General features: G+C 45.8%; 1 protein-coding gene and 1 long non-coding RNA gene across 14 annotated transcripts in view; one reads left to right on the forward strand and one right to left on the reverse strand.

Moving 5' to 3' along the window:
- Positions 1–16,545, forward strand: part of FOXP1 (forkhead box P1) — a 549,781-nt gene that overhangs the window by 525,094 nt on the left and 8,142 nt on the right. For 10 of the 13 annotated variants that reach the window (XM_064496312.1, XM_031471116.2, XM_031471115.2 and 7 more), the window contains 6 exons: positions 3,725–3,926; positions 4,031–4,110; positions 4,694–4,795; positions 8,475–8,596; positions 10,276–10,345; positions 14,946–15,112. In XM_064496312.1, the coding sequence (XP_064352382.1) occupies positions 3,725–3,926; positions 4,031–4,110; positions 4,694–4,795; positions 8,475–8,596; positions 10,276–10,345; positions 14,946–15,112 (743 nt within the window). The remainder of the gene's footprint in view (positions 1–3,724; positions 3,927–4,030; positions 4,111–4,693; positions 4,796–8,474; positions 8,597–10,275; positions 10,346–14,945; positions 15,113–16,545) is intronic. The other 3 variants (XM_031471119.2, XM_031471114.2, XM_031471113.2) reach the window with 1 other exon arrangement.
- Positions 12,084–16,545, reverse strand: part of LOC105095265 (uncharacterized) — a 743,648-nt gene continuing 739,186 nt past the window's right edge. Inside the window, exons 20-22 of the long non-coding RNA XR_010384800.1 lie at positions 16,318–16,392; positions 15,166–15,448; positions 12,084–14,682 (exon numbers count right to left, since the gene is read on the reverse strand). This is a non-coding gene — a long non-coding RNA (uncharacterized LOC105095265). The remainder of the gene's footprint in view (positions 14,683–15,165; positions 15,449–16,317; positions 16,393–16,545) is intronic.

The raw sequence follows: 16,545 nt of genomic DNA on the forward strand, positions 1-16,545 counted from the left end.
GAATATTTCAAGCCAAACCCTCACCGTTCCCGGTTTGCTATTCTGTTCTAAGCCGATAATTAATTGGGGGGTGGGTGGGTCCACTTTTTTCAGAGAGAGAGACCTTAATTAAGAGAGCAGGTTTGGTTTGAACACAGAGCCTGGTTTTGAGACCTTCCCCCGCTCCGTGTCCTCTCTCCCTCGTGACCTGCCTCCCCGAAGATGGTTTCTCATCAAGACTAGCATGTGATCAGCGAACAAAAGTGTAAAAGTTAAGAAACTTCTATAGCCCTTGACAAGGTTGACATTTCATTAACTTGTTGGTTCAGCCTTCAGATGATTTCGCGAGGCAAAAGCACCCTCTGTTTGGAGTTTGCAGCTTTTTGTTCTTTCTTCCCTCACAGGCTCCAGTCATGTTTAATTTGGAATCTGGGCTCCTTTGGCAAATTAGCAATTAGAACAATTTTGTGGGAATATGTATATGTGTCATTAGTTTTCCTGCAAATTAATAGCAAGGGCAGAGGTCAGGCAGAAATTTTCCACTTGACTGCAGCTCCTCTATTGAGACTTGGCACTTGGTTTTGGAATGGCCACAGCTGCTCTCCGCCACCCTCTTCCTCTAGGAACTGTCTTTTAATTAGTTTACCTCATAGCCATCATTACAAATATTACTGCCTCCCCTACTCGAAATAAAATGACTGTTTGTACAAAATATTCCAGTGACATCTTGCACCATTGCACATCGACGGTGGGGTCAGTCGAATGCAGCATTTAATCATTAGATCACCTCCGTCCGCGTCTCCTAATTAGAGTCCTTACAATACATTTTTATCTGGTAATTAGCTGAGATTGGCTGCTTCCTCTGTGGCTTATTAGAGACAGCCCAGCAGTGGGTGTGAATCACGGTGTCGTTTATCAAGCCTGGTAAGCCCCCCTCTCTGCTCTCTCCTGGCTTGGTGTTTATTTCCACTCACTACCTCAGTTCAACAGCCTCCAGAAAATTCAGCTTCCTCCGTGGCTCATGTGAACCCGCAAGGGATTTTATTTCTCGTCGCTTTTTCCGTAGAAACAGTCCAAGTGGTAAGACCTTTGCAAAAGCTACAAGAATGACATTCTTTTCACGTTTTATGACTTCGTACCCGTACCCGGGGACCTGCCTGTGAGTTTCTGATTTTTGGCAATTAACTAGAGCCCAGTGGACTCAGTGATCATCCTCCCAGAACTGGAAGGGAGCGTGCATATTTCTCGAGGACATTGTATTTATATTATCATTTTCATTACGTTTTAAATAACGCCGTGGTGTTCAGGGTAATGTTCCTAAACTGAAAAGCAAAGCCAAGAAGCAGAGTGAGTCCTCAGAATTGTTTGTGGTCGCTGTGCCTGTTTTTTCTTTGATCCGTGTCTGCATTTGATGGTAAGCCCTTCACGGGCAGCCGTTGCCTGTTCTGTTCCTGGCTTTGTAGTTTCAATTCCCAGCGCCTTATCTTTGCTTGGAAGTATTTATTGACTGTCAGTTTTAAGCAGGGATAAAAGCTATTCCCTGAATCCTTTCCAAAAATGAGCATGCAGAAAAATGCACCTGGTTAGCGTTTGCGTTTCCCATCATCTGGGCGTGAGGAGAATATGACACAAAGGGCCTCGGATCACAGGTGTGTGTTTTGAGTCCAGGTTGTGATGGGCAAGCGGTTTAATCTCCCGTGAGCCTCTGTTTGCTTCTCTGTAAAATATGAGTCCTAACGTCTCAAGTATTAGTGGTGGTGTGAGACTTAAGTGAAACCAGGCAGTGGCAGGTGGTTTACAGCAGGATTTTTACAAATGGTGTCCATGCCCTTCCCGAGCCTGCTGGTATTCTTAGGTCTGACAGCGTCTGAATTTTAAAAGCTGGATAGTTATGAGCCCTCGCCTTTTGTGCGCTAGTTTCCTTGACCCGTCCGTTGGGCCAATGCTCATACAGACTGTTCCTGCATTTGGTTAGTGATTACGGCCCAGAGCAAAGGGGAGGTCAGCCCAGGCCTCCCTTCTCAGCTCTGCTCCATCCCACGGCCGCTACACTGGACTGTGAGCACTTAGTATGCAAATGTGTGTCGTGAAGTCAAGTTTGCAGCACGAGTGAAAAAGCAGCTCCTGGCATCTGCCCGGCTTGCTGGGGGGTTTGTAAGAGGGGATGCCATCTCCACAGCTTGCTCTTCTCAGGCATGAAGGTTGTGGGGGGTGGAGCGCATAGGGGAGTGTGGGGTCGGGGTGGGGAGGTCTGGTGTTGGCTGAGTCTGCATTTCAAGGGAGGGGTAAAAAGGGAAGCCCAGCTACAAGCGGGCAACCCAGCATTCGGTTTCCAGCACCGTGTTTCCATGTCTCCATGAATCTTTCCTCAACGATGTTTGAGCATTCTCATTACTAGGGTGTGAGTAGGGCTGACTCTTCCCAACGAATTGGAACTGTCTTCTTACCTGTTCTTTGATGGTGATCTCGGAAGAGCCTCATTGTTAATACTTGCCACGAATTCTGCCTTGTACTTAGCACCGTTGGCAGTGGTGAAACAGACAATGTGTTATGTGATTTAAAATCTGGTTTGAGAAAATGATACCAAAGAAGCCTTCTTTGCTGGACTTTCTTAGATTTGGGGCAGCTACAAGTTTCTAAGATAGTCGTTACAGTTGATCCAGAACAGCTATGTTGAAAACAACCGAGTTCTTCAGCGTAGCCAGACTTAACATTTCAGTAACAACAAATTTTTGGAAAGGGGGACAAACTCATTCTTTTCCAGTGTTAATAAGAGAAGCACTTCAAAGGGAAGGCGAAATAGAAAGGAGGATCCAAGCAGCACGCGGTGCTTTTCGTCTCTTCTACTTCAAGTAAATAGTATTTATTCTCTTACTGGATGCACTAGATTATTCCATCTCTGTTACGACACATCTGAAATTGGAAGGAAGATTTAAAAGTTGTACAGGTGCAGATCTCTCACTTGCCATGTTCTTTTTAAGCTAATAGATTCCAATCCCGTATTTGCTAGAATTGAGTGAACATTACACTTAAAGCTTTCAAAGATCAGTCTGTGCCAAGTCATGGAACTGAGCGAATGTTTCCAGGATGGTTGCCACTCTTCTGAAGACGAGTCATGGGCCAAACCTGTTCACGGTAGTTGTGTCGTGAAGTTGCAGCATGGAGCTGAGGTCGCGTCTCCCTGGGCTGTCCAGTGTGGTGTCGCCACTGGGTACACGTGGCTATCTAAGTAGCAGTTTACTTTTTATGAAAATTAAGGAAAAACAGTTCCTCTCTCGTCCCAGTTGGAGAGCTCAGGTGGGCCCCAGTGAACCCCAGCGGGTGTGTTCACTGGTGCTCCCAGGGCTCCATCTCCCTCTTCGAGGTTTCCGAGGCCAAGCAGGCTGTGAGAAAGGGTGCAAAGGCATGGGGAAAGAAATGTTTTGACCCCAAATTTCTCAGGCTCACTAGGCGGGGTAACCCCTTCTTGTGTCTGTAAAGACTTACTGAACTGTCTTTGGGAAACACTCTTCTGAACAACAGGACGGTAGGACATCGCAAGAGGTATTTTCAGCCAACCACTCGGTGTACTGTTTTTACGTAGGAACTCAGCTCCTCTTTCAGCTGATTGTCAACATCTACCTAGAGAAAGAAAACTAGCCAGGCCTCCCCGCTCTAATCCCTGCGGGACTGCAGATGCTCCGGGGGGCGGCGGGGGGAGTGTTGTCGCGTCCTCCTGAAGGTCTTACTGCTCCTTTTCTTGCAGCTGAATCTGGTGTCAAGTGTCACACTCTCCAAATCTGCATCAGAGGCTTCTCCACAGAGCTTACCTCATACTCCGACGACCCCCACCGCCCCCATCACTCCCGTCACCCAAGGCCCCTCCGTCATCACCACCACCAGCATGCACACGGTGGGACCCATCCGCAGGCGGTACTCAGACAAGTACAACGTGCCCATTTCTTCAGGTAGATTCTCCATGTTTGCCTCACGGGGAATTGTAGACGGCCGCTCTTGCAGACCAGCCTCTTTTTAAAAAGTGATAATTAATAGGACAATGATTCTTATTTAGCAGATATTGCGCAGAACCAAGAATTTTATAAGAACGCGGAAGTTAGACCACCATTTACATATGCATCTTTAATTAGGCAGGTAAGTAAACAGCACAGTGTGTGCAATGATACCGGAAGGTATTTATATTGATGAAGTAGATTTAAAACCGTTTAGTATGCAAGCATGCTAAAACCTTTTCTATAAGGTTTTTTAAAACTGCAATATATAACATAATTGCTTTTGATTAAGTATTACAATACGATGTGATTATTAGGAAATTCATTTCACACAACAGTGAAAATGAGCCTGTTTAAAGATGGCAAGTCAATTATCACAAGCTACAGTAATCTCTGATCCCTAGAATTAATCTGAGCTCTAAATAATTACTGAGCTTTAATCAGCTAGTGAAATGTTTTGCATTTCTCTTTGATTCTGCTTTATGAATGACTAATAAATTAATATTTCTGTACGGAAACAGAAATAAAAACTCAAAACAGTTAGATAATTCCATTTTGGATTCTGCTATTGAACTGGTAAATACAACCATTCATCTTAGATCATTCTGTGAAGCCTTTCTTAGGATTCAGCTCGGCATCACGGTTATATTTTCAAGAAAAGGTACCCTGACAATTCTGCTGATTTGGTCATAAATTATCTTTTGCTGTTAACGTTCGCTTCGCAGGCCATTCTCGAATCTCCAGAAAAGCAGCTAACACTAAATGAAATCTATAACTGGTTCACACGAATGTTTGCTTACTTCCGACGCAATGCCGCCACGTGGAAGGTAAGCTTCCGTGCGGGCCTGTGTGGTCTTGGATCGGGTCATTCATAGGAGTGCGTTGTCGGCAAAACGCAGGTATTGTAAGTTACATTCATGTCGTTTGGACGGACAGTCTAATGCACAGGAATGCTGGATTGAGAAAATACCTGCATCGGGGTTGAACTGCTGGGGGCGGAAGACTCCCATTACATTGGCCTCAGATGTTCGGATGGACCAGCCAGTGGAATCGTCTCTCTCTGGTTGGAACGTGTAGGGAAAAGGAACAGATGACAGTGTTGCTTACGTTTTGAGGTTGTCTTATATTTACAAGCCTCGTGCTTTTAGGTCTTTTAGACACCAACAATATTTGCAGAGATGCATAGGTAACATTTTTTTTTTTTTTTAACTGTTAGGGACCTGGAGAAATGATTAGTTAAATGACATAACCTTCACTGGTTTGATAGAAGCTCCTTAATTTAACCTAGTTAGTGGAAAAAGCTATGCACTCCAAGGACTAGCAATGTATATTATTACTGGGTTTTTTTTTCTTTCCAAGTACTAGCGATGTTTATTATTTTTTTTTAAAGTCAAGAGACTGCCCTTCAGCTATCATAGGTACTCTGGGGGAGAGACGTAAATTCTGAAACATGTAATGACCGTAACAGCGTTTGCCATAAAGCAGGTCAAACTCAGCAGCTCCACCTGGGATGCCCCCGGCGAGGCTTGGGGTCGCAGGACACACCTGTCTCAGTTGAGCAATGGGTTCATATATTCTGTTAGTATTTATTCCATTGTATTAGATTTAGCCCATTTAGCCCTCACCAACTTTTGGATTTTCGCACTGTCAGTTTCTTGGTTTATAATATTCTTGCTATAGAAGAAGGGACAGGTACAATCTGTCATCTTTTTTTTTTTTTTTGCATTTTTTACTAACCTAGAATTCTCATAATCCTTCAATTCCAAAACATTTAGAAGCATTTAAAATGCAAATATTTTAGGATATTTTTAATGTTATTACACATGTGATAGGGATTTCTTACAAGATGCAAGGAAAATACACTTTGCTTGAAATACATGTCTTCCTTGCTACATGCTTTATTTTATATAGGAGAAAAACAAAAACAGAAAAGACATTTCCTCTGTTACATTCTTGATAAATCAGCATTTTAAAATAAAGTGAATATAACCATAGAATTAATTCATCAATCTTACAGAGCCGTGAATATCTATTCTGGCCCAAATGATCTTTTTTTATTTCCGTTCCGACGCGTAGGCGTTGAAGGCACCATGCTCCCCGTCTTCCCTCTCCTCCTTGGCCTGCCTTGGGGAGATGCAGCACAGAAGGACCTTCAGCTGCACTGCAGGTGCTTTTTAGGGGTTAGGAAGTATAAGCACGAAGCAGACATTTTCTTCAAATTGCCTTTTATAAAACAGCAAGTGATCAAATTTGAAAATAATTACCAGTTATGAATACGGTATTTAGGCTTAGCTCTTCATATTTAACTTTTTCATTTTCGTAAACTGTAGGAAAAAGTGTCATTCACATAAACAATCCCAGACGGAGTACTTACTGACTCACGAACACGTGTAGTTTTCTCTGCGTGGCCTTATTTGGACAGTGATCTCAGACGAAAGACGAAACGCCCAGTTAAAGTGACGACAAGAAAGAGCTCACTCAGCTTTTGGGGGCAAACTCTCCATTTCTAGTTGCTTTTGCTTGGATGTGCAATCTTTGAAAACAAAACTGAAGTTCTGACTTTACATCTTGACCTCCTGGGCTGTTCTGTTCAGCTAGACCGAGAACAGTCCTTTATTTTCAGACATGGCTTCTTTCAGATCTTTCCAGTTCTGTACATTCTGATACTATTTTAAAAAATTAGACAGTGATTAGGATGTGGAGAAATGTTGACTTCTTTCCCAGTTAGGTGTCCCGTGTGTACACGTGCTCTGTCTGTGGAGTTTTTTAAGGAAATTTGGGTTTATGTATGTATTTCAATTTCCTTAGTGTTGTTCCAGGAGGTAACAACAGACTCTTAGCATCCTGTATCCTCTGCCTGTGTGCAGTATAACAGAGGAAATGCTTATCTAAAGAGCAGAGTACAATGTGTGTGGCAAGACATGTGTCCTACCAGGTATCATGATAACATGCCAGACATTTTCCAGAGATTTCTGTTTTGCTTTGAGGTCAACCCATCAAAGCTGGTTGAATCAGGGGGTGCCCTTTTGTAGTCACCCCGGCTGTCTTGGACCCACCTCAGTTATGCTGACATTGCTCAACAATTCCTGGAGAACTGATCCTGTGTATTCTCCTCGTGACCAGTCCGTCAGGCCACGTAATAAACCTTGTCTCACTACCTTCTAAACACTCCATCTCAGACAAAAATCACCAGTCTCTAGGTTGACTTCTCATGGAGTCACCAACGGTGATTATCCAAAAACTAAAACACCTCCCAAAGTCTGTTCGCATCAAGATTCACCACTTGGGAGGATAATTCAGAGAGGAAGTACTGCAGGTGGTCGAAGGGGAGGAGTACCAGGTGTGTGAGCAGTAGCAGCGTTGCTGAAATGGAGTCAAGGATTTATGTGGTCTGGGGGGTGTGGTCCAGGCATCAAACCTCTCCTGTCCCCATGCCCCCCACCACAGTCCCTACAAGAAGGAAGTTGGCAGTCACTGACAGGGGTCTCTCTGGAAGATCGTCATGTCCAGTTTTGAGTCTAAATCAGTAAGTTCATGCAGGAGGACCAAAGAAAGGAAGCCATGCTTGTTACTGTCCCACAGCAGGGTTGTAGGGTTTCCTGAAGCTCAGGAGACAAGATATCAGAAACTCTTCACCCTTGAGTCGAGATCCTCCTTTCTGAGAGAGGACAGATGTCAAGGGTCTCAGCTCAGGAGTGACTGGAAGTGACTTTTAACCATAAAAAAGAAACCAAGAAACGGGTCTGCAGGAACCATCAAGCGCGAGAGCGTCATCATTTTGCCATTGAGAACTCTCCTCCCGTGTCCGCTGGCGTGTCCTCAGTTCAGTGGAGTGCCTGCCCACAGTAAGGGCCACCTGCTGTATGTATTCACAGTAGCTTGGTGATTGATATCCGTCCACTGGGGATCATTTCGCACACCCCTCCCCCATCCTGTGAACTATTGGAGGTGATACTCTCAATGGTAAAATGCAGCGTAAATTTCTCCTTTATAAATCTGCGAAAACATGTTGAAGGAATTAAAGGCCAAAACTGAAGAATAAAAAAAAAAGTATTTAACACTATTAATTATCAGTTTAATGGTTAAAAAAATTTTTTTTTTAATAAGTTGCCCTTTTGTGAGGTGAGTGGGTTTCAGAGGGACGGTTTCATGCTTTACCTGGTTCCTTATTTTGAAGTCATATTAACGATAGTTTGGGATTTTTGGCTGTGAAACCTATTTGGGGGCTAATATGCCTATGAAAAAGTACGTCTTCTGGTTAACTATTACAAGAGAGTTGACAAAAACACCAAAGTACAATTAATTTATAATTCTGGGTTTTAAAAAATTTTTTTGCTTTCGGAAGAGGCACCCTTAACCACAAGCTGGTCGGTCACGCACGGGGGTGGGAGCGCCAGCTCTTGGGGAGGGTTTTACGAATGTGGACTGTGAGGCTGAATGTACTGCTGTTTTTGGAGTCTTTTCTTATGGAAAATGTCAATGTTCTCTCTCTTATACTTGCTGCAGAATGCAGTGCGTCATAATCTTAGTCTTCACAAGTGTTTTGTGCGAGTAGAAAACGTTAAAGGGGCAGTATGGACAGTGGATGAAGTAGAGTTCCAAAAACGAAGGCCACAAAAGATCAGTGGGTACGTCCACCATGTTTGAACTTCTTAGCCTCGCTTGGATTGTGCTAACCAGTGTCACGTAGAGGCTTTTGGCTGCTAGACGGTGCTAGACCAAAGAACCGGTTTCACGTTGTCTCAGTTAAGGGAAGCAAAAAAGCATTTCATCCCTCCTGTTTTGTATGCCCGCCAGTCCCCCTGCCCTGCTTGCTGGTCTTTGTTGCATCACATGCTAGTAGCTTTTAGGTGGCGATGCATATTAACCCTCACAAACCATTTGCTTATGCTTATTGCATTTTATTTTCTTTTTCCTGTTCCCTGTATTGGATGTCTGTTCTGCCCCAAACCCCGTCTCCTTTTGTTGCCACTTCATCTCCTTTGCTGCTGCTCCTATCCCAGGGTGCCATTCGCACCAACCTCTCACTGCATAAGTGCTTTATCAGAGTAGAGGATGAGTTTGGGTCCTTTTGGACAGTTGATGATGAAGAGTTTAAACGTGGCCGCCATATTCAACGAGGCCGTCCTCGCAAATACTGCCCCGATGAAAACTTTGACGAGCTTGTCGCACAGTAAGAGCCTTTACTTGCTTTTGTTTTTTGTTTCTGCTGTTGCTTTGGCTTTGCATGGTTGACTCATCCCATGATAGTTTTGCATTTCACCAAGTAGCAGTGCCACGGCTTTCCGCAACGGAACTAAATTGTGTGATTTGTACATGTTAATTTCTCTCGTTTCTCTTTGGAACCAGTGCCTTGAGTAATGCTTTTTTGACGTCTTCAATGCAAAGATTGGTTGTATTTTGATCCCGCAGCTTTCCCGGGGACCCTGTAACTCAGTGCTTTTTGCGTGACCCTATATTCCTCCAAGTAAAGAGGGAACCCTTCCTTTGAGTTAAAATGTGGATTTAATTGGATAAAGTTCTCCTTGGTGGCTCACTCAGTATAACCATATGAATGTAGCACAGTGAGTGATGAAATTGACAACAGCTCAGCTACTTCCTTTAAAGTAGGTAGTTTCCTACTGGAAGCCACCCTTTCCCTCAGCATCTCCCGTGCAATTTTTTTTTTTTTTTATTGAGTGTTTTCATTCCTCCTGGTTAGAGACTCTGTTAAAATAGCAGCTTGTCTGCATTTGGTCAGGAATGGACACAGCATCAGATACCCGCGTAGCCCCCAGATCTGGCTGTGCCGAAAGACCGCAGCCCACCTTGGCTTCCTTAGGAGTGGCACCTCAAGTACCCCGCTCTCCGCCTTCTTTTGGCAATAAGTGAGCCTTGAAGACCATTTCTTAAGAGCCACGGTGCCATTCCTCTAGCCGTAACCCTAGAGTCCAAATCCTGGAGCGGCGTGAGAGCCAAGGCCCTGCCAGTTCCCTCGGCCCAGGGCCCCAGCGCACCTGTCTTCCTGGTGGAGTCAGGGGCAGCTACGGGAAACTGACAGGCCACTATTTTGTGAGACCAGAATTTGTCCAGGGAGGGGAGTGCCCAAGCCGTACTCCAGAATTTTACACCCAGTTTCCTTGAACAGCAGTCTCTCTCAAACCCAGAGCTGTTCACAGCCCCATGGAGCCAGCAGAGGGGGAGAAATCCCACTTGGCTTTGCTTTTGTTACTGGGGGACATTTCTGATTTTGGAAGGATGCCAGCAAGCTTAAGACAAGTCTTGGGTTGATTGCCTCTAACGTTGTTTCTGTCTTTCTCTTACACAGTAACCCTTCCCTTATTAAAAACATGCAGAGCAGCCACGCCTACTGCACACCTCTCAATGCAGCTTTACAGGTAAGATTGACGGCCGTCCCGACTCCGGGCAGAGGCGCGCGTCTCCCCCACTCATTTCAAAATATATTAGCCTCGCTCTAATTAGATATTAAATTTTAATTCCGTTAAACTTTTTTCTTAAGTGCACAAAGCATCGTACTCCCTGGAGGCAAACACATCGGGCTGCTTCAGCATTAGCAAGATGCTTAGCATTTTGAATATTGTGGCAAAAAAATTAAAAGTTCACTTATTAATATTTATCAGCAGTATCATAATTTCCATCCTCTTATTTCAGAATTTCACTTGAGGCAAAAATACCACAAGTGTAATTACTCTAGCACAGCTATTAATGTGCTGGATGATAGGCCAGTGTGTCACATGACCTTCTATTGTTCCCGGGTTTAAAGAGAAAGCAGAGCTTTTTATTTCTTCTTCTTTTAAGGTCTGTTTTATCATCTTTTCACGCGGGAGGGGGGAGGGCGGGCTTGGTTCTCTCTGGGAAAGTAAACTGTTTTTGTTCACACGACAGAGGTGTTTGAGAAAACTCTGTAGGTTTCTAGCAGATTGCTGGAGGTTATGTAACACGCAGGCAGAAGGTTTGTTGCAAACCCTCCTTACATAACCAGCCCTGCCGGGGGATGAAGACACCAGTATTGACGAGGAGGGAGGTTACCACCCAAATATGAGTTACAAGGGCCGCCCTGGCATCCATCAGGCCTTTTAATTAGGGCGCGTCTCAGTTACCAAACCGCAGAGTCGCCTCCTGAGTCGCCGAGAACTCTCTAGTACCCCCTGCCCCATTACAGGGCCCGGTAGTCCTCCAGCCCCTCAGGGGTTCAGTCTGGCCAATGGTCCTGTCTGAATTTGACCCTCCCTAGATTGTTCTAGACCACAGGCTAAAGGAATCTTAGTAAGCTTTAAACGATAGAGGCTACAGCTGGATCTGACGTCTGTGATCCTCAGCCTTACAGACCTGTGCAGTGTGTGCCTATGCTCCTGCAAAGCGCCACGATCCACAGACAGATGGGGAAGTGTCACGAGGGGAGCGTGCAGCTTGAGGAGCAAAAGTCTCAAGACAGTTCCTTTGCGGGAAAAAATGGTTGCGACGCTCGGCATTACGGGAACAGAGTGGGGCGAAGAGGCAGGGATGATGGGAACGCTGGTTCTGATGAGTCAGGAAGCATAGTTGCTGAGCGCCGGCCCTGCGCCCTGGATGAGGCTTTTCCCAGATGATGCAGCAGAGCCTTAAAGCTCTCAAGATTGGACGACACGCCTCGTGCAGGGTTAGTTCAGAGGCAGATTCACTGAACTGGGCTTTTCAGTCATCAGTCAGTTTTTTGCTGTTGCTTTTTTTTTTTTTTTGCCTGAACCAAAGTTAATCGGAGAAACTACGTTCTGCGTGTCTTTTAATTACTGCAGTTTACACAGTAACTTTAGAAAAGCAAACGAAAGCACGCTTAGATGCCGCCACTGTAAATACCATTCATTAGTAACTTATTTTCCCTGGAGTCTTGTGAAGTGTGAATTTAAAGCCTGCTCTATCTGGAAGAGTATTAAGATTACAAGCACATTTTACATTCATGAGGCGGAAAGGCAAAAAACAAAAAACCACACCACACTGCCGCAGTGATCGTCCGTCCCCTGGATTCTCTTCGCTGTGTGACTAATTTCAATTAGCGTGCTTTGTCATTCCAGAACTGTTCACATTGCAGCTCTAAAGCATTTGTTTTGGGCACCCCTCCTTATTTTCAGTGAGAGCCCCAAACTCTCCTGCCGTTTTCTAAGAACACATTATAGCCATCAGGAGGTGAGGGGTGATCTGAGGAGCAGCTCTTTTTCGTCTCCTCTTGGAGTTTGGAGCCCTGGTGAGGAGACAGGCTCCTAAGACAACGTTCTGCTGCGCGAATTAAATAAAGCTTCAGCCAGCAGGCCCTCCCTTCCATTACTGCCCACTTGCATTTTTCAAGGCAAGTAAAAATACTAGTGGAGCATCTTAAGAAGATGACGAGAGCAACATAATGTGTGATGTACGATACAGAAAATAGGACAGCAGAGCCCACTACAGAAATAAAGCGCTGGCCTCGGGACAGACTGCATTATGCTCGGAAAGAGTGAAGTAACTAAGGGTAACCATAAAGCTTCGTATTTATAGACTGGTTTTATTTATTTAGTTAGTTAGTTACTTAGTGGTCAGTGTTCCAGGACTGATGGGACTTAGGGCCTCTCTGCACGTTTCTGACAGAGGAGCAGTCTGATATGAAAGTACGTATCGTACACAGGATCATGTTGAAAATTAAGTCCACTATAGAGGTGGTAACCCACCTGGCCCTAAGTGGTCATCAAGTGAAAAAACAAAGAAAAAAGGAACCTCTAGCTTAGACATTGACCTCCGGTTGGTTGCTTTCATCGTTTGCCTCAGAGAAACATTGTGGCGACTCAGGGAAGAAGGCCCCTCCGCTTTGGGGCCTCCTTTGCCTTGGTTTTTTAACTTTCACTATGATGGGGTCAAGCTATCTTCTCACCCAGTTTTGTTTTTCTGTGGATCTTATTTGTGGATTTTGGTTTTCATGGGGTGATTATGAGATTTTTTTGACGTTATGGTCCATTACAGTTTGCCCAGAATCACTGTATCCTTACTCTCAAATGATAGTTTAGGAGGACACGGATACCTGTGGAGAGTCTAAATGTGTCGTTGCTAAATGTGAAGCCGAAATCGTAAAAGCCATCAGGGAACCTGTCAATGTAGAAGGAAGAGTACAGGGCGTGTGTGCAAGGAGAGTGGCTTTGGTGGTGCGGGGTGTCCGCGGACAGGTGCAGTGGGCAAGGTGTGCTGGCTGCAGAATCAAACCTAGGACCTCCTGCGTGCTAGATTTCCGCTCTGCCCCTGAGCTGCAGCCTCTCTCTAGCTCCCTTATTTTCCCACAGCTTTCTTTCCCCCAGCCCAGGGTGTGTGCTGGGTTCCAGGTTCCTCAGAAAAAATCAAATGTCATTTTTACAGTAATGCAGAGTGAGTCCTGCATACCTTTTCTACATTTCCAAAATGGTCTGAATTAACTTGGGAGTCTGCTTTCCCCACCAGACTTCTCTGGACTTGATAGATGCTGATTCTCTCTTAGGAACAAGGGTTGCAACTCATTCCTCCTTTCCCTTAGTCACAATGGTCAGCGATAGAAGACAGTTTGGTGAGGGCAGAATTCTGGCCACTTTGGGCCTTGCCGTAATGCCACGTGGAGTGGAACAGCTGCTGCTTAGGTCGTGAGGTTGTCGGTTAGCCCATGGACGCAGAGGTACGACTGACCATGAAACACTATGTTACCTCTTCCCCCTTGACTATCCTCATAAAAGTGAAGTCTTTCTTTAAAAAAAAAAAAAAATTCATTTCAATGATGTCCTTCACACAGCTCACTTTTTAGTGTAATTCAGGTGTGGCTCTTCTAAGCTCAAGTTATGGCTTTTGTTTGTGTATTTATTACTTTGCAGAAATTTGCTCCGACTTCAGTTGGGCATGTAATAATAATACATGCATGAGAAGGGAAACTGTTCACGTGTTAACTCATTACCTGCTTTTCAAAACGCTCCAAAGTTGTCCCAGCAAAAGGAGGAATGAGTTGCAACCCTTGATCCTAAGAGTGGTTCAGCGTCTATCAAGTCCAGAGAAGTCTGGTGGGGAAAGCAGACTCCCAAGTTAATTCAGACCATTTGGGAAATTTCCTAAGCATACACAGCAACAGAGAAGGGCATGTAGGACTCTGCATTACTGTAAAAATGAACTTTAATTTTTTTCTGAGGAACCTGGAACCCAGCACACTCCCTGGGCTGGGGGAAATACAGGTGAGTGTGTGGGAAGTAAGGTAGCTTGAGAGAGGCTGCAGGTCAGGGGTAGAGTGTAGGGCTACCATGCAGGAGGTTGTAGGTTCGACTGAAGAGAGGAGAGATCCAACCGTATAGACGTCACCATTTCTTTTGCTGCCATTCCCATGCTGACGCTCCCTTGGAGCCGCTCTGTCACCTGAGCCCAAAATACGATTTACAGCTTCCTTTTCCCCTTCAGTCAGTTGGTCAGAAGCCTGGAAGATTAGAGTTCCCTTCAACCAGTTATCTCAAAGCACGCTACAAAGATTCAAACTCACCAGCGCAGCAGCAGTGGGGGGAGCTGAAACCTGATCCCACTTCTATTGCGTCTTCCTTACCTATGAAGACTCTAAGACATAAATGTTATGGAAGTCCTCATACGTGTGAGCTCCACAGCCAGAATAATCTGATCAAATCTTGAATATCCAATACTGGAGTCATCCAAGTGGATAAAGGAATGAAAATTCCATTATATTTCCCCGTGATCTGGAAATACTCAGTTCCTCCTGAAAAGAGGCAGCAGACAGAAACCTCATTACAAGATAGCCTTGTCTACACCATGTGACTCGACTCTACTCTCATTCAATCCCGCCTCCCTCCCCACGGGTGCCTGTGTCCCTCCACCTCTTAGACCCTTGCATTTGCCCAGCCTGCTGGAATGAACTTAGACCGGCAGTGACTGGCTGCAGCCAGAACGAGTAGCTGCCCTGCGTCTGTGCCCCCCCCCCCCCCCCCGCGTCTTCATCACTGTCCTCTCGGTTGGTGGCAGGCTTCGATGGCTGAGAACAGTATACCTCTCTACACTACGGCCTCCATGGGGAACCCCAGTCTGGGCACGCTGGCCAGCGCGATGCGGGAAGAGCTGAACGGGGCGATGGAACACACCAACAGCAACGAGAGCGACAGCAGCCCGGGCCGATCCCCGCTGCAAGCTGCGTGAGTACTGGGTCCCCCCGGTCCCCGCCAGCCCTGCCATGGCTGCTTCTCACCCCGTCTCGTAATTGCTGCTTTCCCAGAGCCCAGGTGGAGGTGGGTGCTTCTGCAAGTTTTTAGCTGGCTTCGCACATAAAAGGACCATTTACTGACTTTCCCATAAAAGCCGCAGGCCTTTCACGCAGCCTTCTGCGGGCACACAGCCATGAAATGGGTGACACGTGGGCTGCCTCCTTTCTCCTTCCTCGTCATCTCTGGCCACACCAGCTTTCCTCCTAAAAGTGGTCTGCGTCTCGGGGATCAGGGTCACCACGTGTCCACCTTGTGGGCGTGCTGCACCTGAGCAGGGAGGGAAAGGATGCGGGTTTACTCGCTGGTGTGATAAGCGGAGTCACGAACACCCCGCCAGAGCGTTATTACCAAGTGTTAATGATGACATGAACGAAAGGCGGCATGATTTATAGATTGCTCTTAAAATATCAGAAGGAAAATTAATAGGAGCATTATAGCAGCAGACAGCAGTATAATGAGCATGCGTAGGACCAAACCGAGTGATGGGCGGCGGTGGTCCGTGCGGAACGGGAAGTGGCACCAGGATACGCACAGGACAGGCCAGGCCATGCACGATGCCCCTGCGGGTGGGTGGGGGCCGGGAGGCGGGGTGACTCTAAGTCCCCTCTCTCCCAGGAAGAGTTGAAAAGAGAAAAGGAACCACATTATCCCAGATAGGATTTGCAGGGGATGCTTACTGAGTGACAGCCTCTCCCTTGGAGCCAGTGCCTGGAAACCCTGACCTGTAGTAATCAGCAAACAGAAGGAAGTGGCATCTGACAACAGAGGAGACACGCTGTCTGCCAGTGAGGATAATTGGGGGGGTTGGAGGAATCTGAAATTTGCTTATTTACCGTTTGATTTTCATGCCCAAAGTCCTTCGAAGAGCATCTTTAAAGATGAAAATAATCGTTATAAACTGGTATCAGCCATCTCAGCATTTACTCCCCAACATTTGAAGCCTGGGTTTATCTTTCAGGCAGCACCTGCCGCACATCATCCCTCAAGCGACCTGGTGTTGCTGACTTCACCATTGCACTCGTGATCATTAAGTCACGGTCACGGCGAGAGTACTTACGAAGACAGTAAGGCAGTTCAGAGCGAATGTAAATTGGTACATAAGCTACTTCAAGAAACGCTCACTAGAGCAGGAATACCTGGAGTTACTGAGTGGCAGAGCGCCGCCTCCTCATGGTCTCCATGCAGCTCCGAGGTTTAGCTGATGTGTGTTCCTGTGATGTAGTAACAAAGGATCAGTAGGAAAAAGAAAAAGAACTATCTCTGAATAGCAATCTCGGACAGCAGCTTAGAGCAAGGCTAATGTCGCTGTACGAGGTCCAGCTACTACCAGGTTCATTTATTTAAACTTTGAGTTGACCCTAGTA

Source organism: Camelus dromedarius, chromosome 17 (genome assembly GCF_036321535.1).
Source record: "Camelus dromedarius isolate mCamDro1 chromosome 17, mCamDro1.pat, whole genome shotgun sequence".
Lineage (NCBI taxonomy): Eukaryota > Metazoa > Chordata > Mammalia > Artiodactyla > Camelidae > Camelus > Camelus dromedarius.